Source organism: Botryllus schlosseri, chromosome 1 (genome assembly GCF_051294905.1).
Source record: "Botryllus schlosseri isolate E-star chromosome 1, Bs_hap1, whole genome shotgun sequence".
Taxonomy (NCBI): Eukaryota; Metazoa; Chordata; class Ascidiacea; order Stolidobranchia; family Styelidae; genus Botryllus; species Botryllus schlosseri.
This window is the reverse complement of record NC_137236.1, coordinates 2828563-2849121: the sequence shown is the minus strand read 5'-3', so window position 1 is coordinate 2849121 and position 20559 is coordinate 2828563. Positions and strand designations below refer to the sequence as shown.

General features: G+C 39.2%; 1 protein-coding gene and 2 long non-coding RNA genes across 8 annotated transcripts in view; 2 read left to right on the top strand and 1 right to left on the bottom strand.

Moving 5' to 3' along the window:
- The window catches only part of LOC145435636 (uncharacterized), a 163519-nt gene that overhangs the window by 13281 nt on the left and 129679 nt on the right, over window positions 1-20559 (top strand). For all 3 annotated transcript variants that reach the window (XM_080313205.1, XM_080313867.1, XM_080314368.1), the window contains exons 3-5: window positions 6782-8224; window positions 10056-10360; window positions 14241-14345. In XM_080313205.1, the coding sequence (XP_080169331.1) occupies window positions 6782-8224; window positions 10056-10360; window positions 14241-14345 (1853 nt within the window). The remainder of the gene's footprint in view (window positions 1-6781; window positions 8225-10055; window positions 10361-14240; window positions 14346-20559) is intronic.
- LOC145448160 (uncharacterized) lies at window positions 15993-16887 on the top strand. Of its 3 annotated transcripts, none has more exons than XR_013917827.1 (3): window positions 15993-16308; window positions 16374-16424; window positions 16792-16887. It is a non-coding gene; the product is annotated as an uncharacterized LOC145448160 (long non-coding RNA). The 3 variants fall into 3 exon arrangements; XR_013917855.1 differs by having other exon boundaries at window positions 16374-16464; XR_013917839.1 differs by having other exon boundaries at window positions 15993-16464.
- Window positions 16821-20057, bottom strand: LOC145446283 (uncharacterized). Of its 2 annotated transcripts, XR_013917277.1 has the most exons (3): window positions 19540-20057; window positions 19289-19463; window positions 16821-17106 (listed from the first exon to the last, which is right to left on the bottom strand). It is a non-coding gene; the product is annotated as an uncharacterized LOC145446283 (long non-coding RNA). The 2 variants fall into 2 exon arrangements; XR_013917259.1 differs by lacking the exon at window positions 19289-19463.

Sequence of the window (20559 nt, the reverse complement as noted above, 5' to 3'; positions counted from 1 at the left end):
ATCACGCAGTAACAATCAACGAAATCTGGTTATGAATAATACTTGGGACCCATAATCACCATATTTTTACTGGGATTAGTGCTGGCAACATATTGATCACCAATAATAATGTATTTTTGCTATGACCTTCATATCTTCTGTAGTTCAGGGGTTCCCAAACTTTTTCCATTCATTTCCTAATTAAAGAGTTAACATGTATTTTTTGGCCCCTCTAAAGACTAGACCAAAGGTAACCAGTAGGGCAAGTTTTTGCAAGTCTTTTTACAGCTTCCTGGATCTCAGAATCTATGTACACTGATGTTTTAAGCTGTTTGGAGGGATTTTATAGTGCAACTTTTTGCAACTTTTCAGTATTTTTCTTTGTACTGCAATTTTTATCAAATATTGCGTCAAAATGTAAAGGAGTGATTTGAAAACATGCTTCAAATTATTTCTAGTATGGTTCTATTCTCTTTTTGCATGCCAAAGAGCTATATGATACGTTAGCTGAATGTCACTGTGTTATCTGTGACACAATGGCTTGCAAGTATAAGAAGTTCAACTGCCCCTGCCAAGCACGACCGTGTCGGAACAATATGTAAATAGATCGCTTAAGTAATTCTGACGTTTAAATTTGAGATAGTTTTCCATTTCATGGACGCCAATGTGAGACCGCCGAAAATTACATTTTCATTGGTTCACCTTATTCAGGCCATTGAATTTGTTACAGTCGCTAAGAATGATTTTTCCGCAACATCTTGGTTCAAGTTTGCAGACCTAGGGGGTTGCTATTTGATTTGTTTTAGGGGCAGGGGTTTATCGTTATGCTGTTTGACTTTTTGGGGAAAATTATTCAGGCATTGCGTAATTTTCTTGATGTGTACCGGGAAAAAATATAATTTTTGGCTGTCTCGCCAGAATGTTCGCGAAATGGCAGAGTAACAAATTTGATAGCTCTGCAGGAACTTGGTTATACAACAGAACCTTTCAAGTATTTCATATCCTACTAATTCAACTTCTGTGCAACTTTCTCGCGATTTTACTGCAACAAAAACTTGCCCCAGTAATCAGTAACGTTATCCCTCTACTTTTCTGTGGTATTCAAAAATATTGTATCCGTATACTCAATGGTTTTGCTTGTATAGAACTGGATCTCTAACACTGTTTTCACTCATGTCTCTCAAAATCACCGACTTTTAAAAACTGTTCTAGGTTACAGGCTATTCCGTTTATAAAATTTAATAACCGTAAACCGGAGTAACTTTGAACTTGGGGGTAACTTGGACACTAAGCAGTAAAAGATTCAAATGATTATTGATGGAATGGGGTTGCCGTTGGATGTCCAATATTCTTTTTCATAAGGCAACAGTACCACAAGTAGTCTCAATAAAATGTGGATTCATTTCACCAGATAAACCTGACCCAACATTGATAAATTAACGGCGGTGGTCAATTTCATCAAAATAAATGGTTATTGAATTTCTTTCAAACAATCATAGATAGCATGTTAGTCATAGATTCAAAACTCGGCTGCAGATAACTCCAAGTAGTCTTAATCCGTGGCAAACATCTCAGCGGGCTCAACCTTAGCTCAGTATAGGAAAATATGATGTCCAAAGTTACCCTATCATATTTTATCAGAACGGGGTAAATATGGACAGTGGAAAATGTGATATTTAGAGCTCTGAAAAGTGGCTGTTTCATCTGTTTCAAAGTGTATCGACAACTTTATTCGTTATGAACTGCCTGATCGCTTTTTAAGTGAAATGACAAGTTGAATAAATTAAGAGTTTGCCAAAATATTTGTAAAACGGGTAGGCAATCAGCCGAGAGATTGCAAGCGGGTGGAAGATACTTTTAAATCTTATCAAATGCTCTTAAAGATACGCCCGCTAAATGTGGCACAAATCACCACAAAATATACCCATCAGAGGACATAGGAAAGGGAAAGCAAATTCATATTTTAAAGACCAGTAAAATATTTCAGATCAGCAATAAATCACGGTAGCAAGCCTAATGTTTGCTGACGCCAACAGTGGGATAATTTTGTCACCATGTGTTATTTTCAAGTCCCTATTGAGGAAGACATGAGTGGAATTGAGATAGGGAATGGATAAGGCTGCATTGGCCTTCATTAAAACCTAATTTTTAATTTTAATTTCCTTTTTTTGGGGTGGGGGATTAGGTGAAATTCATGCAATAGGCCAGGCGTATATCATTTCTTTTCATTTCAGCCCCTGCTCTCATCAGCTCTCACCAAATAACCCTTGTTTAAGAGGCTTCATAAGAAATAGAGTGTAAAGATATACAAAAACTGTATTGTCCAAAGTCACCCCTCACGCCATAATTTACAATATTACAGTACTTATTTAAGACCACGAAGATTTTGGATTAGTTAATTCTAATCTTTGCTCCATAACCCAAAAAAACACAAAACTTGGCTCCCCAAGAAATAGAGCAAAATTGTCAAAAAATAGCTAAAGTTACCGCAGTTTATGGTAGTTTATTGGGTGGTATTGTAATTTTCTATGTATATTACGCTCCCAGGTATAACACGCACCCTGAAAATGGCATGTTGTTTCTGGGAAAAATCCCGTACCAATATATAGCACGCAAGCTGCACGAGCAGTTCACCATATACTGTATACAATTGTACATGTACTGTACAACAGTGGTTCTCACCAGTGCTGGTCCACCAAATATATTAAAATCTTAATTTAAATATAAAAGAAGCTCGGGGTTTAAGACGTATTTTGCACTGGGTTGTAATAGCAAATTAGTTGTCTTTTTCGAGCGTTCATGCGAGGGTGGTATGGGGCTATTCAAAAGTAGCCTACAACACGTTTCGGACAGATTATATGTCAAAGCTACAGTGACTTTTAAACAGAAGTGACACATGGTAGAGGCTATACAGTGGTTCTTAACTTTTTTCCTGCAGCCCCCTTTTCGAAAATTGCCTGTGTCAGGTGTCCCCATATTATTAGGATGGCAGTAAAAACGAAGGGTAAGAGTTCGAAGTCGGGTAAGTATTTTTGGGTATGTGACTTCACTATTGGAAATAGCTGTCTTGCCCGACGACGACACGACCAATTAACGCTATGATAATTGTATGTGCTCTATACGGGATCAAATCTAGGTTGTCATAACAACCATAGGGTACGGGCTCATACCATCTGCTCTATTAACTTCAACATGATGGTATTTCGATCAAAGCAACCCATTTCATGAAAACTTCACGTAAGGTTGCAGGTGGAATATTCTGAAGATTTAATTTCGTAGCTATCAAATATAAATATATTTATTTAATCATTTTGACCAAAGAGCTTTGAAGCATCTTCAATGTACAAATGGCCCTCACTCTCACTTTCAAAAGTGGAGCAGTTCCTCTTTCTTCGATGTCAACACGCTATTTACTACGGGATAAAATACTTATTTCAAAACATTTTGAAGAAATTAACCCAAGGTAATGTGATGGTAGTATTGTGATGGTAGTATTTTAAAGGGATTTTGCAATCTTAAGGGGAAAGATAAGAAAGTTTGCTGATCGGGGAGAATAATAATTAGTCCTAGGCTTGTCTTTGATTAAGGTGTCAAGAGTGTTCAAACAAGCGGCGTTGTGTGTTGCATCATAATGCGAAAACACGTTATAGGCTGTCAGTTGTCATTTTGTTGAATGAAGCAGCAGCATGCTGATAACGATACTACCACTGTAATAGGTAGAATTATCATCATCGCGAAATGAAAGTCGTGTCTAATTAGTACGGTACAGTTAGGAAACGGCTTATAGAATATTGATATCGCTTTGCATTGGTGGGCACATAATTCGTTGATTTCTTAGCTATTACCTAGGAGACAGTAGGCGTGGTCAATATCGGAAATATATCGTCGCAGTGGAATCAAAGTGACTTATGTCCAGTTCTCAAATTGTGAATGTCCATTTCTAAAACTTGAAAAAATCAAGTTCATGAAAAATTTGCAATTTTCTTCGGCCATATCGTGGCCATGGTTATGTCTGTTTTAATAATTCTAAGTTAATCAGGGCTAATGTATAACTGAAAGAAGATGAAAACTTTACATGAAGTCAATCTTCTCAAAATGTGTAAAATGGACATAAGTCACTTTGATTCTACTGCGACGATATGTGCGTAGGAATGATACGGAGTATACGCAGCTTTTATAGATAACTGTTATCTATAGTTTGTTCCGGTTTGTTAAATCATGAGATTCACACTAACTTTATGCGCTGCGATCAACCAGTTTCCTTGATCCTGGGTTGATAAATCCTGAAGAACGCGGTGATCGACTTCATTGCTAATCCCACTTTATTATCTCTGCCCTAAAAGTATGTGCAATTCATTTTACATGAATAAATTATCAGAGCAAGTTTTAGCAACTTTTGCAACTTTTTTTTACAACCTCCAACAGCTTCCTAGATACTCGAAATCTGTTTACTTTAATGTTTTAAGTTGTTTGGAGGGATTTTATAGTGCAACTTTTTGCAACTTTCCTCTATTTTTCATGCCAATTTTTACTGAAACTTCATCAAATATTGTGTAAAAATGTAAAGGAGTGATTTAAAAAAATGGTATAAAAATGTTATTTTGACCTAAAATAGGGGGGTGCGTATTATACATGGGTACAGCAAGCCTTGAAAAGAGAGTCGTCTGCACAGCACGGGATCTCTTGCTGAGGTAGGTTGCCGTTTGTGCGCGAGCGAAATTAGGTCGCTGATTGCTACAAGCGTGAGCGGCAATCCTTGCTGATTCGTCGCATCAACGACAGGCCTTAACACTCGCATAGACAAGAGGCCATGTGCGCAAGATTTAATCGCTTTCGTTATCAGTCGCATCTCCAACAGGATTGGTGCGCCCGACATAACCGTTGGCCTGAGTAATCGCATCTGTAATTGTAATAGGCCTCGTGCAGAAGATGTCGTGTCGCTAGCCTGAACTATATCTCGTCGCCCGCCTCGCAGGCTTTGGCGACTATCTACTCTCGTTTAGAGACAATGCCGGTAATTGTATTATGATTAGAAATGGTTATGTCATGATTGTTCGACAGTGACATCGCAAAACAGAACAACATCATATACTAAAACAAAACTATTCATGTACTGCGAATGCATGGTGCGTATATACATGGGTATAGGCTTACCCCAGAATTTACACGCTAATTTAAGGATGCGTATTATACATGGGGGCGCACTATATTCGGAAAATTACGGTGATTCTGTCGTTTAAATTTGCAATAGTTTCCCATTTCACGAACGCCCAGGCGAGACCGCCGAAAATTACATTTTGTGTGCCTTCAACAGTAAATTTTGAAGCTTGCGAGGCCTTCAATAGAAAAGCCTGATACCCATGTCTCAACTTACCCCCGTGGTTTTGTCTCATCTTACCACCACACCTCAATTATTGCATAAACTTGAATATAAAAATTCTGTCTATAACTTTTCAGAGGTAAGTGCATGATTACACTGCTAATATTGAACTCAAACAGCTCCAGTAATGTTGTTTCATAATATGAAGTATTATGATGGATATGCCCTTGCCCTTACAAACATGAATACACATGACTGATATAGACTATGAAAATATAGTTTCGGGTATTTTTATGCCCAAACTCAAATCTGTTTGCCTTGTTAATATGGTAGGACTATAGAATGACATTATGGGAACAACACAGTTGAAGGAATCTGTCCATCAGAAAATTTTCCTATGAAAAAATTGCATGTCTCATCTTGCCCCAAGTCTCATCTTGGCCTCCTCTCCCCTACATTGTACCGCTTGCGTATTTGCATATTAAAAATCTTTCTCCACTTCTCTGTACTATGCCATTCGCCAAAGAATTGTTTAAAAGCAGGCACACAATGGCTATATTATCCTCCACCATAGTAGAACTAAAACCCCAATCACATAGCGGGGATTAGATCATTGGTTTGCGCAACGCGAGTGGAACAGCGGGTGGCCATAATGCCACACCCCAAATTTCTAATTAGGCTAGCGCAAAGTGGTCCAAAATTATTTTGTTGGTCGTTTGTTGAAGGATATTTACTAAATTCAAAACTTTTCGTCGCGCTCAGTGCGATTTCATGAGTGCCCAGATCAGGGGTGGCCAAATGTTTTGCTATTTACGGCCGCATTTCAATTCCAACTGGTGGAAGTCGAGTTATTTGAGTTTTTCGTTGATAATTCTCGGATTATCCTTGATTGGTAGATAATCCGAAAATTATCAACGAAAAACTCGAATAACTCCGCTTGTACCAGTAGGAATCAAGTCAAATTTGTTTTGCCTCGTCCTTGAAGACAGCTCAACAATTTCATGGGGTTGACAGAAAAATCTGATTTTTTTTTCATTTTCCCTAATAAACTAAATTTTTTAATTGGATCTGAGGAGTCTTATACTTGTTAGAATTGAACCAAATTTGTTGTGCAGCGTTTTTTAGGGTAATCTGACAAATTAATCAGTGAATGCCTGGAATAAAAAAAAAAAGTTATTTTTGAACAGCCGTAATGCACATATTTTAGACAAATCAGCGGCGGCGATTACCGCGCATTGAACAGGACTATGACTCTAAGATAAAAGGTGGGCCACATGACGTTTTAAAACCGGAAAATGGGCCATAACTGAACAAAGTTTGAGAACCACAGCACTAGATTCTGCAATATCCACAATATAAATCTCTATATCTTTCTTGAATTCCTAGTTATATTATAATATACTGGTTATATAAAGTATTAGCTTTTGTCCGATCATTTCTATTCATAAAATATAATTAGGAAAGAATATTGTTATTTTGCAGAAAAAGCTTCAGCCCTGATAAAATGCATAAACGACAATGCGTACCAAAAGACGGCGGACAAAATTCTCGAAGACATCGGCGCCGACGACCTCAGCAAGCCTAATTTCCAAGTACATCCCCAGATGAGAAGAGTCACTAAGTCAGAATATTTCAAAGGCAATTATGAAGAGGTACACGAAATGGAAGTCGCAGTAAAAAGGAAACTATTCTTCTGGAAAAAGAAAGAGGTGGTGAAAAATGAGTTCAGAAAAGAGTTTGGATTCCTCCGACAAAACGTTGACGACAACAAATTTATCGAGCTAGATAAAGTTTTGGAACAATTCATCAACGAGAAAAGTTCTATCACCGCCATTGTGGCGTCTGCGGGATCTGGGAAAACCACTCTCATGCGTAGAATCGCTAGAAAAGCTGTAGGCGATTCACTTACGAATACAGAAACCATTGCAAGCCCCTCTCAGCTAAAGTACAAATTGATACGTTATATAGAAATAAAAGGCATGCGACATAAAGGACTCATAAAACCATCTAAATTTCTTTTCGATGGCCTCTTTCAGAACGAGATCGACGAGGATTATGCGTATTGGTGGTTGCTCGAACATCAATCAGAAGCAGTTTTATTTTTCGACGGCTTGGATCAGGCTACTTGGAAAATCAAAAGAGATGGTAACGAGGACATAAATCCGTATAGTAAAGCCAAAGCAAAAACGATCATGTACAACATCCTCTCACGTAATCTACTCGCTGATACAAAGATCGTCATCTCTTCCCGAGAATTCCAAGTCTCGGATTTACCCGTGAAAGCCCGACCAGCCGACATCATCACACTTTCTGGTCTGACTCTAGATGACGCAAAGACACTTTTTGTGCTTTTGTTACGTCGACATGGGGATGAAGCATGGAAGAAGATAGAAACGATGTCACCAAGGCTGATCAATTTAGTTTCCATTCCCGTTTTTCTGGTCTTAACCGCAGTGATCATGGCCAAGAATCCGGACAAACCTCCTCCTAAGACGGTTACAGGACTGTACAAAAAAATTATGTCCAATCTAAGCAGCGTGAACAATATTACTCAAGCTGATGCTATCGCCGGAGTCATCAATAAATTGAAAGCGATGGCATATCGTGGCATGAAAGAAGGGAGAGTGACATTCTCAGAAAATCATTTGAATAAGTTTGGACTTTCAAAAGAAGAAGTTCGAGATCTCATGATGAAGGTTCCAGGAAATAACCTCCTTAGTTCTAAAGTGTTGGATGGCAGTTTCATTTTCTTCTTCTGCCATCAAAGTCTCCAGGAATTCCTCGCAGCGGGACTTATTGTCGAAATGACTCTTACAAAGTTCATTAGCTTCAACTCTATACACTTGCACAAAGAGCGATGGTCGGTCGTCCGCAGATTCGTTTGCGGCCTCATTTATGACGAAACACCGGATAATCTTTATGAAGGTGAGTCTCGTCGGAGAATATCGTTTTTCATGATCGTATTCCCGCTACTTCCAAGACCCTGGAAGCTGTAAAACAAATAGGTATGAAACGTATGTTACCGTAGTAGGCTATATTTATCCCGATGCCTTCGCTTGATTGACTGCAGTAGTATGATATTTAATTCCTGATTACGTTTACTGAGAACATTATCGCTTCAATTTCAAGGCGGATTGGATGCAGTAAAGCGTATTGGTCATTTGTAAATTGCGAAACCCACAAAACAGAATTATATTACGGTGATATTTTCACTGACACTTTTCATGCCTATGCCAGATTTTCCTACTTTTTTAGCAGTATACTACATATCGCTTTTAACAAACTGACATTGATGCCTGCCTGACATCCCCCCCCCCTCGCTTGATTGACTGCAGTAGTATGATATTTAATTCCTGATTACGTTTACTGAGAACATTATCGCTTCAATTTCAAGGCGGATTGGATGCAGTAAAGCGTATTGGTCATTTGTAAATTGCGAAACCCACAAAACAGAATTATATTACGGTGATATTTTCACTGACACTTTTCATGCCTATGCCAGATTTTCCTACTTTTTTTAGCAGTATACTACATATCGCTTTTAACAAACTGACATTGATGCCTGCCTGACATCCCCCCCCCCCCCCGACTGCACTGATAGGCACTGATAGGTTAGATAACATAGCATCGTTGGGTTATATTCTTCATCTGATCTAGTCACACACAATATGATAAGACATAATGCGATGTCATGAACAGATAGGAGGATGTCGAGCGAAACGCATCAGTAACGAGCCTTTACTCTAACATCCTCCTCGGCCTAGAGTGTCCGATGTCAGTGCTTCTTGATGTTTTTTTTTTGGATGCCGCGGCCCTTTCTATTAGTTCTTTCCATTCCTTGTGAGTGCTTTCTTCGTCGGGTCTTTTTCTGCGCTTTTTTTGTCACCGTAAGAACGGCAACGTCAGGGGAAGAGGACCCCAGCTAAACCTCCGACGGGAATCGAACCCGGTTCGTCTGCTTGGTGGGTGCTTATCGTAACCACTACATTATCTCCCCCGTCACATCGCATCCTGGATTGCAGTCATTCATTTGCCAGCCACATGACGACGAAAGACGATTACAAGCTACTTGCAAAATCTTATGATAAGATATGAATACATAAGAAAACTCCAATTAAACACAATTTGAATTATCCGTCTCTAAGAGCGAGTTTGGTCTTGTCATATTTCAAGTATCGGAGTAATTCAAATGTTAGTTAAGTCTTAGGCTTTGAGTCCGGGTTACTAAGTGTGACCGTTCATTGTTCCGAACAATCGCTCGACATAATTAGCCATTTGTTCGTGGCCATTCTATGTTTACATTCGATAGTGGTTATAATTATATATTTTGCGAAGTTGCAAAAGAATTTCGATGGATTTGAATGTAGAAAAATCAATTTCTAACGCTTGACAGTATGGTGGGCACAGATCCAACGAGCTTATTGCATTCATGCTCTGTCGCACTATTGTCACAATGCAGTAAGAGATCAATCCAATCAGAACTGTTTCATTTTCTGTCGGACTGCGTACATAATGTCGCATAGGCAGCCGAAAGATCTGTGACAGGCAATTGGAAATTTGAACGGTACAACATTAGGTTCTATATTTAACAACAATGACATACTTCATGGATTCATTGTGTCGCTGTGAAAACAGGCGTACATTTGTGAGCAAATATGCCTTCCATTATACCACTTGGATGTGCCTCTGTGAAAACTGTTATATCTCTTTACTCGATTGTAATATGATATAGTGAGGTGCATTATTTGATTGACAGTCTCAAATCAGTCGCTGAAAAAACAAATTCTTGGTGGATCGATACGTTCGCAACTCAAGAACAAGGAGGACAAGCACGTTCGCATGGAACTGTATACAGCAATCTATGAATCAGGAGACGACGCTCTTATGAGACGAATTTCCGATATCGATGCATCCAAGATCTCACTGAGTCGCGATGAGGCTCATATCGTCGGATCGCTTGCAGTAAGGAGTGAAAGTCTGGATTGCTTGAATTTACGCAACTGCAACATTAATGATGATCTTTTGGCGATCATTACCGGGAGTCTGGAAAAAGGGATACAAGTGAGTTCAAGCATAACACACTTGAATTGATATGTCGCTCGGTAGGTATAGGCTATTAAAGTCGCATGTCCGACTCGAGCGGGTGCCATGTCTAAGGACCGTATAATCAACATGCGAATTCAAGGCCGTCCACTATAATTAGAGTGTCTGCCAGCGGTGGACTATATAGGTCACAGGAGAAAAAAGCAGGTTAGCCTATTCGTCAACTAAAATCGCATCGTGCATCGAATACTAGTTTTCCCATCTTCAGACATATTTCCTATTTAATGCTGGAGTCTTGATATGAGAGTAGGATTGAAATCAGGGTGGTCAAACTCAACTGGCGTCGCAGGCTGGATTCAAACCTACAGGTAGCTCGTTGGCTGGACCAGTCAAATTCTTCCAAAATGTTACCACAAATCCAATGTCCTATTTTCTAATGTACTACTTTATTATGAAGCAGCAAAATTGTCAAATTCGACATCGAGCTAAAAAGTTGAGCTCTTTTTTTATTACTTCAGTCCACCCGCCGGTGATTACAGTTTGTATGGCAATTTTTTGGTACACAAAATTTTGGGGACGATGATCGGTGTTGAGCTTGATAAGTGATCGATGGGTCGAAAAAGGTTGGGAACCACTGCTAGGCTAAACGAAGACGTTGGAATTTGGTTTGGGGACCAGGGACCGTTTGACCCCAAACTTACATAGCGCTGCGAAACAGATATCGGAACTATATTTTTCCCCTCTATGTGGAACTACTTTGCGATACATTTTTACATAAACCTGTAAACTCAGTGCGCACATTTTGCCACTAGAGTGGGTGTAATTTGGCACATCAATATTACTCAACATTCGATCTCTTCGACACCGCTGATTTAGATCATCGCAGTGCGGTGTGTGTATTTTCCGAACGCATCGTTGCATCACAATAGCATTCCTCTTGCGCGCACGGATGATTGTCCGAAATTCTCAAGTTATTAGGATTTCCATACGTCTGGATTTTCCGGGGCATGTTCGGAATTTCACTGTTCACGTTGTGTCTGGAAGGACATTTTAATATATGCCTCAAAGTCCATTATTTTGAAGGCTTGAAGTACTCTGAAAATCTTTTTCCAAATAAACATAAACAATAATAGCAGATTTATGCTACTGAATTTTTTCTCGGCGCTACGCGCAATTTAGTACACTTTGTATTAATTTAAATATAGGGCCACCTCCAGAGTTGGATCAATTCAATTTCAATTGCAATTACTCTATTTCATGTTTTAATTTCATTATGATTACAATTACTCTATGCTAGAAATATCAAATAACAACTACAATCAGAGTTGTAACCTAGTCACAATGGATCTGAGTAAAAAGGTAATTTTATTTTCATAGTTTTGACTCGAGTCAAGTCGAGTAATTTTCAACTCACGACCGAGTCCAAGGGAGTGATCAAAGGGTGGGGTCCGAGTCATGGCATTATGACTCAAGTCCAAGTCATTGTGTTGACTTCTCAGCTTCCGGTTAAATTCTTGGTAACCCACTTATTATAAGGAAAAAAAAAGACGTAGTTAATTTTTGTCCTTGATGTTTTTTGCGGCATATACACCGACTCATGATACACATACACACAATCTGCGCATATGTATACCATGAGTGCATGATGTGCATAGGCCGCTGGACAAGGAAGTGCAGATAGAGCCTTTACGGCTTTCTAAGTCATGCACCACCCCTCCATGCTATCCCAGTAATGCATGAGCGCCAAGCAGGGAAGCCATGGATACCAATGTTACTAATCAGGTGTTCGGTCTGACCCGGCACGGAATCGAACCCACGACCTACCGATCAAGAAGCCGGACGCTTAACCATTACGCTATCTTGTCGCTATCCCAGTTTGTTGATATCAAATGGTTCGCATTCATAATATATTAAATTTCCTCACTTGTAGCAGTTTTTGATCGCATTTTCAAGTACCAGTACCAATAGGCGAAATCCAAATAGTGTGGTCACTTTACTATGCTCTGAAATTACAATGAAATGTCGGTCTTGGCTTGGCGAGTCTCGAGTCATATGACTTGGCTCGAGTCATGCGTAATGACTCGAGTCCAAGTCGAATCAATACACAGATTGAGTCGAGTTGAGTCGAGTCATTTCGGAATTTTGCGAAAATTACTCGAGTCAAGTCGAGTCATCAGAAATTCGTGACTCGAGTCTTTAGAACCCTGACTACAATTACAATTACTGCTAAACATGTAAGAGCAATTATAATTACAATTACTGGTGAAAGTTTGACTGATTCGGTAGAGAAGTGCTCTTTGACAACTGTAGTGACGTATTTAGCAACAATCTCAAGCTATTCATGTTTCATTCATGATTCGTACTACGTAGAATATCCCTTAATTAGAAAAACAAACTTGAACGTATTCAAACTATTCCTAATCATGAGCTCTGAAAAATACAAAAAAGAATTTTTTTTATAAGCGACTAATAAGTTCGAGCGACTGGCAACGACTAATAGCGAATAGCATACAAGACAAGACATTGAAATGTACTCAAACGAATACTCAGAGCTGAGTATGGTGAATGAAATGTAATTGGTAAGGCAATAAAGATGATACCGATAAGGTGTGTAAAATTAAAATGAATGCAAAAGTAAAGAGCTGCTGATAACTACCAATTACAAAATTTTGGTTCGCAGTTACATTTTCACTTGCTCAAAACTGTTCGACTGCATTTGATGAACATTAGGATGCGGAAAGGTTCTAGCCCCAGTAAATTAAGCTAAGGTAGGAGGTAAGATAGGGATAACATCTCTACAAATGTGTGATCTAGCGTGATGAAGTCTTAGTTGAAAACTTGAATTTCTTTTTGCAATTGCTGCAACATGCCTCAGTACCGGAAATAGATTTAAAAAAACACTGCACCGTGGTGTAGGAAATGGTTCAGCACAGAACTTTTCGTCCATTTATGAAATAGTAAGATGGTTGCCCGACATATTAGCATGCGACACAATGGAAAATGACAGTTCAGCATGGAACACATCAGCATGCGCCACTTCAGCATGTGACTGTATAACCCAAAAACTTACCCTAACCCGAAACATAGCCTAACCTAACCTAACCTAACCCCTAACCCTAACCCAACCATAAATCCAACCCTATCCAACCCTAACCTACCCTAACTCGTAATTTAACCCACATGCTCATGTGTCGCATGCCAAATTGTCGCATGCCGAAGTCTCGCATGCTGTAATGTCGCGTGCTCATATGTCCACGGACCAGTAAGATTTTGTTCAATAACTTATATTGTAATCCACCAAGTTTTCTATTGGAGCTGAAGTTGGCCTATGGGGAACAGTTTAGTAGACTGACAGTTTAGTATGGCTGAATTAGTTAACGAGGTACGCATAGAACACCCATGTTAATGGGCTAATTATTTTATGTTGTGATTGTCAGGTTTCAATAACAATGCAAGTGAAATTGTAATTAGTAAATTTTTTATCAAATTACAATTACAATTACACAGAATAGAAACGCTGCAATGACAATTAAAGTAATATGAAAAAATATTGATAATTACATGCAGCTCAATTACAAATTACAGTTGATCCTACTTTGGCCGCCTCGGTTGCAAAAATTAAATTGAAAGTGAATAAAATTCGCAGTCATTTACTGAAATCAAATCGTAATCTCAATTATAGAGTACGGTGTATTCCTAGAATTGATTGAAGCCGTTTGAATGGATTAGTAAAAGACTGTGGCTCTAAACCTACGGTCGTTTGCCTTTATCATGCGGATCACAATAATGCTGAACATACTCAGCTTCCAAAATATGCCCTGAATACGTCTGTGCAAAGCTCTGTTAGTTTGACATGATATTGGCAGACATTGTATTCGTATTTCATTCATCATTCCAGGTGAAGAAAGTGGATTTGCGTCGCAATAATTTCTCAGCTAAAGCAATGCGTTCACTTCTCGGACATCGTCGGATTGAATCGCTATCTGGAAAATTGGATTGGGAAGTGAGATCGATTCTATGATTCAGTTGCGTACTAACAAGCCACTATAATTTTATGTGGGTATGCGGAGACTTGTGACATGACAATCGCACTTGATTGGTGACGTCATAGTCGTGATAGAAAGCACTATACATATACATTTTCAACATCAGGGCTGTTCAAAAAACCTTCCGATTTCTTCGGCTATGTTACAAAATTATTAGGTTGGTGAAAACAACGCTCCAAGCCAACTTTGGGCCAATTGCAACCTGTAGAAGCGATTTTATTGAAAAAGAAAATTTTGGATTTATCATTAAAAAATTAAATTTTGAAATTTTTCTGTCAACAACATAAAATTGTTGGGATGTCAGTAGAGACGATACACACCAAATGTGGCTCAATTCAAACCAATACAAGCGAATTTATTGCGGCAGAAAAAATCTGGATTCGAATAAAATAATTTTACGGTAGCTAACTCTTTAATTATTTAATCAAATAGCTGGTTCGTGGTACAGAACATGAATATAGCTTTCAATACAATATCCATTGTAGTAGAATATTTATTAAACTCAAAGACTTTTTCGTTGCCTATTTCAAGAGTTAACGGCACCCTGAAGGGAGTTAAACAGATTTGGTTTTGCTTCTAAATCCATTTAAATCCCTTTAAAGTGCCGGAAAGTATTTGAGTTTAAATATTGTACTACAATGGATGTTGTATTGAAAGCTATAATTATTTCCTATAAAATCATGGAATTGGAAATTTTTCTACTGCAATAACTTCGCTTCTAGTGGTTGGAATTTAGCCAAATTTGGTATGCATCATCTCTACTGATAGCCTAACAATTTTATGGGGTTGACAGAAAATTTTGGTTTATTTGTGTGTTTTTTAATGATAATTTCAAAACTTTCTATGGCAAGTATCTCGCTTCTACTGGTTGGACTTGAAGGCAAATTTGGTTTATAGCGTCGTTTTAACCAACCTATCAATTTTATCACATAGCCAGTGGAATCTGAAGAACATTTTTTTGAGCGGCCCTACTCTGCATTCATCCCAGAGATGTACAGTATTTACCCACTGATATGATGTTTTAATATCAGCACTGTCTCAATAATATCGAGCTATGTAATCCAATTCACTGAAATAGTTAACTATGTAGCGTAAGGCAGCAATAAGAGCACTGATCTAATGTCACGACCTCGTCAACAAAAATCCGCTCTCTAGTAAATTGACAATGAATCAAATGAATGCAATGTAGTAAAATTCCATATTGGTGTGATCGATCAGTCTGGCGGTGATCAAATTGTGCATCGATATTTTGACAAATTACGTCACATTCACGTAATCAAACGCCGTGTTCCGCTGCAGAATGCACTGCGCGATTAACAAGTAAAATTGCTAGCATTGTCAAAATTCAGGAGTGTGCATGTCGACATGAATTAGTGCGCAGCTGAATATTACTACTCCTAATCAACAAAGTGCGTATCTGATTTTCAGGCCAACACAATGAGTTTGACATCGCATAGCGAAATTGCTCACTGTTCATAACTATAGGCAGGGTTGCCATCGATATTGACCCAAAAATAAGGACAGTTGAAAATTAGATTAGCATTAAAATGCGTTTTATTGTGCATATTTTGGATTTATACGAGCCTTTGACGTTAAAGAATCTGATAACTAGGGCCCTTTTCATACCGGGGTTCCGGGAATAACATTTCTCGAAAATGTTTACCGGAACCCCTCTATGTGAACATAACACTGGTGTTTCGGGGCGGTATGAACGCGCTTATTTTCGGAGATTTTTACGGGACCGACTGAGTATGAACACGAATGGCGCAGCTGGGTTCCCGGAACGCTGTCAATCAAACTTTTAGTTACGGTAACGCGCTGTTCATTCAGGCTGCTTGTATTTCGAGGTCAGCTACCTGCGGCATTTTGGTCTTCTTGTGTAATGGTGTTGGGAATGCATTATTCTTGGATTTATATTATGTAAGCCCACAATACCTAGTCACTGACTACTAGTCAGCTTCTTTTTTCTGAGGTTTTGTAAACAGAGCAGCACGGCTAAAAAGGTAGAACACCATCTCCAAATGATGCAGTATTGGGTGAGTTGCCTGAAAACTTTAGGACTTCAACACTAATTTGGTAGGTGATCTTAACCCTTACCAAATTTGTTACATCAAAGGCAAGTTTCTAACCACGGATATGCTGTGCGTAGGTTAGTCACCGTGGTATACGCCTACTGAAAAGGGGATTCAGTAACATCTGCCTTGATAGTGGCAGCAGAGAATGATGTCCCTAGCTCGGGATCACTAACCAAAATTGAAATTGTACCAACGGGCTGGTAAACCATCGTACATCATCCAAGCCATAATTTGGTTATACCCTATGCCTTCATTTTCTTGTTGCAACCAAGTCATTCCTTTGTTATGCAATGTTAGGCAAGTGTAACTTAATCTGATCTTTTCGCAGGTCTAGATGGAGGATACTGATGAAAAAGGTGGAACTGTGCAAGTGTGCATTAAGTTATAGTTTCTCTCATGAATAAAATGAAACAGCACAAACACATCTGGTTAAGCTGGAGCATTGTTTATTGAGAAAGTCACACAGGGCATTTCCGACGTCTGGGCCAGCGATACTTGGATCACCACCAGGTCTTGTCTTCATTGCGTATACCATCCTCTGTATCATTCTGCCCTTAGTGGATTGCAGTTTCTGAGCAAAGCCGAACACCGCGCCTTCAGTCGACCAAAATCTTTCAACCTTCAAGTGTGCTTTGCTAAGTTTCTGAAAAAGCAATTGTGAATTTTAAGGGTAGCAGAAAGGAAATTTGTATTACATATTTGAAACTAGCTTTAGCTTATGCTCTGTGTTTCAGGGAAAAGGCTTCATGAGCCGCGGCTGAATGGGATAGGCTGCGTCATCAGTTATGTAGGCTAGTACGCAACCCTCTGGCTCCCAATCATGAAGTCATCCTGAAAAACTTGAATGCAGCAAATGCATGTTTGGTACAAATGTTGCTGTGGTAATTTTTTATCCACCCACAGCGCTCAGACTTGTACAAAGTACTGGAATTCCAAAATGCGCAATTTTAACTAGAACTCAATTTTTTAAACTAGCAACTAGAACAGGGGTGGCCAACCTTTTCAGCCAAATCGCCACATTCGATTGACGAACTATTTTGCGGGCCACTAGCCGCGAACATTTTTTGAAGTGATAAATTAATAATATTGTCACTGGACTATATTGGAAGCTGGTGTATATCGCTGGGCTCAGTTTGCAAGGACTGGACTATTCGGCACCTGAACATATCGATATCGAAAGCTTCGTCCAACATGCGGCAATCATTTTGAGCCTAGGTTTCAAAGTCGACGGTCTTTCTGAGAGCGCAAACGCAAGGTCGCATATGTTCAACGACACTTTGCCTTGTAACCGAGAATATTGTTAGACTCAATCTGATACATTAGGCGTTCTTTCATTTTCACAAAGGGGTAACAATATTAAAAGCAACAAATCGAGTGACAACATGTTGCGCTAACCGTGTAGAAAATTTTTACTTTTGATAAATCTATCTCAAAGTATTCTGCTTTATTGTAGTGTACGAAGATCTACCAAAATGTGACTGGCTCATAGATCTACCAATGCGTCGGAACTGATATTTCAGTCATCACATCTCAAGTGTTGCGGCCAGACTAATCAAATTTTTGATTGGCCTTGCAAATACACAATCTGTGCAATGCATTTTTGATAATACTACTAATTTCGAAAATTCACTCGCGGGCCACGGGTTGGCCGGCCCTGAACTAGAACTATCAAATTTTCAAAATCTGCAATTAGAACTGGAACTACTCACTTTCAAATATCCGCAACTGGAACCAGAAACTATTCACTTTTTCAAATCCCTAACTAGAACTACTTACTTAAAAGTAACTAAATGAGTAGGTTGATGTACATTGTACATGTCTGACTACACTACAAAAATATACAAATTTGGTCTCATTAAAATAAGTGAGCAGGGCTGTAACCAAGTCACAAGTCGATCCCACTTTAATAGTTTTGACTAGATTCAAGTCGAGTCATTTTCAATTTACCACCGAGTCAAATCCGAGTCCAACTCATCGAGCAGAGCGCCGAGTTCGATTCATGGTTCTATGACTCGAGTCAAGTCATTATGATGACTGCTCAGTTTCCAGATTTGAGTCTATTTTCCATCAATTTGGGTCTTACTTTTGAGACAGAAAGTAGCCTACTTGGCAAGAACAATTGGTCTTTCAGACTTCTTTTTCTGACATAATGATTCAAGACCAAATTTGTCTGACCTTTTTGCAGTGGTATGCTACGCAAAAACTGGCTGACATTCCGCCATGACAAATATAGAAATATTACTATGCACTAGGGCTGGGCAAAATTGAGTACCTGAGTGATTCGATTCTGAATCACTTATTACGCTTCGAGTCAAGTATCATCATGATGACATCACAACACAATGTACCATGACAAAAATTCAAATGTGTAGGCTACTTTTTATGCCACCATAAAGAACATAACACCTATTGTCCGTCACATTAAAGATACTTTAATGTTTTTTCGACCATACCGTTTTCATTGCACTGCTTGACAGTGTTATATGGGATGGTCATGACTTCGGAAATGTGTTATTTCCAGCAACGTTCGTAGCTTTGCACTATATCTCGTATGTTGCGACACGGCCAATCAAGGTTTCAAGGCTTACTCAGTGGTAAAGTTTATCAAAACTATGGTATAATTCTCGTTAGTAAATCAACTTTCAGTATAATTTCAGTAGCCTACTCGAAAAGTAGTATTTTACTACTCGCCTCGAATCAATAATGTTAATACTCGATTCAGATTCGAGTATTCGAATCACTGTGGCTAGCCCTACTAGGCACCAGCAATTTTTATTAAAATCAACTTGTGACAGTTGCATTCTTAAAATACATCTGATGTTTACCTGGATCTATAAACGATTGGCTTCATTGGCTAGCCGCCAAAGAGCGACAGCTACTCAGCAAGCAAGAGAAATTGAGTTCGTGTAATTTGCTTGCTGCTTTTCGTTATGGTCTCGAAGCTCGTCGCAGAGTATACCAAATGTTTCTCTCACGAATTTCTCGATTTCCATGGTTTCTCTGTACAGTGTACATAAGATTAGATTTACCCAAACCATTATACAGCAATCACAAAGATAAACTGACTTTGTCGTACCTCGTACGCAGATGTGATCGCCTGATCGGTGGTTCTTTTCATTCCAGGACTCTATCCTCTTTGCTGGCTTTCAGTTTCTGCTCTCAGCTTCGGTTGATAATATACAAGTCAGGAACACACTCGGGCTCTATTACTGATACGGATATTGAGTATAGAGTCCCATACACTTCGAGAAGGCATATCCGCAACATCCCATAGCTAAAAGTTGGAGCCAACTTCTCCGCATCTCACGTATATGCCTCTCCCACATTGTTTTCCACAAGCACATTACAACTGGAACACCCCACAGACATGGTTTCGTAACTATCAACAGTTACGGAGAATCGCGTTCATACTGGCCATAATTTCCCGCGAATTTACCGAAAACACGACCTGTGTGAACATAAGTTCGCGGTAACTCTAAATAGGTATGAACGCGTCCTTTTCCCGGAACTGTTCCGGTAATTTTTTCTCTATGTGAACATCGCCTGTTTCGGAACTTGTTCCCGAAAGAGTTTCGTAAATCCGGTATGAAAAGGGCCTAGAGGAAATAGCTTCACCTCGTTGTGATTATCGGAGTCGACCGAGATGGAAAACGGCTGTACATGTATGCTACTGTACGCCAATTTCAGACATGAAATCATTTTTTGAGCGGGTGGAGCAAGAACTCCAGTAACATTGCTTGTAGTCTTGGTCCTGGCCCAAGCAAACTTCTCTGCGATGTTGGAATCGGGGAATATTGCTTTGAACAGTTGCGATGTGCAATCGTTGGTTAAGAATGATTGCTAGTGTTTGACAATATGGAATGCCCAGTTAGGCTACCCTCAGCAGCGGCTGCCTTGTAGTCTGTGGTCGTTGGTGCTGATCGACTTGTGAAAAAAATTATACATTGACTGCTTCGAATCAATCATTATGACACACTTGTGTTGGTGGTATCACTGTGAGTTGAAATAGCGGTCTTTCCTATGGCCTCCAGATTATTGTCACAATTGCAGATATTGTAATATGCGAAACACTCGCCCGTCAAGCTTCGTTTGATAC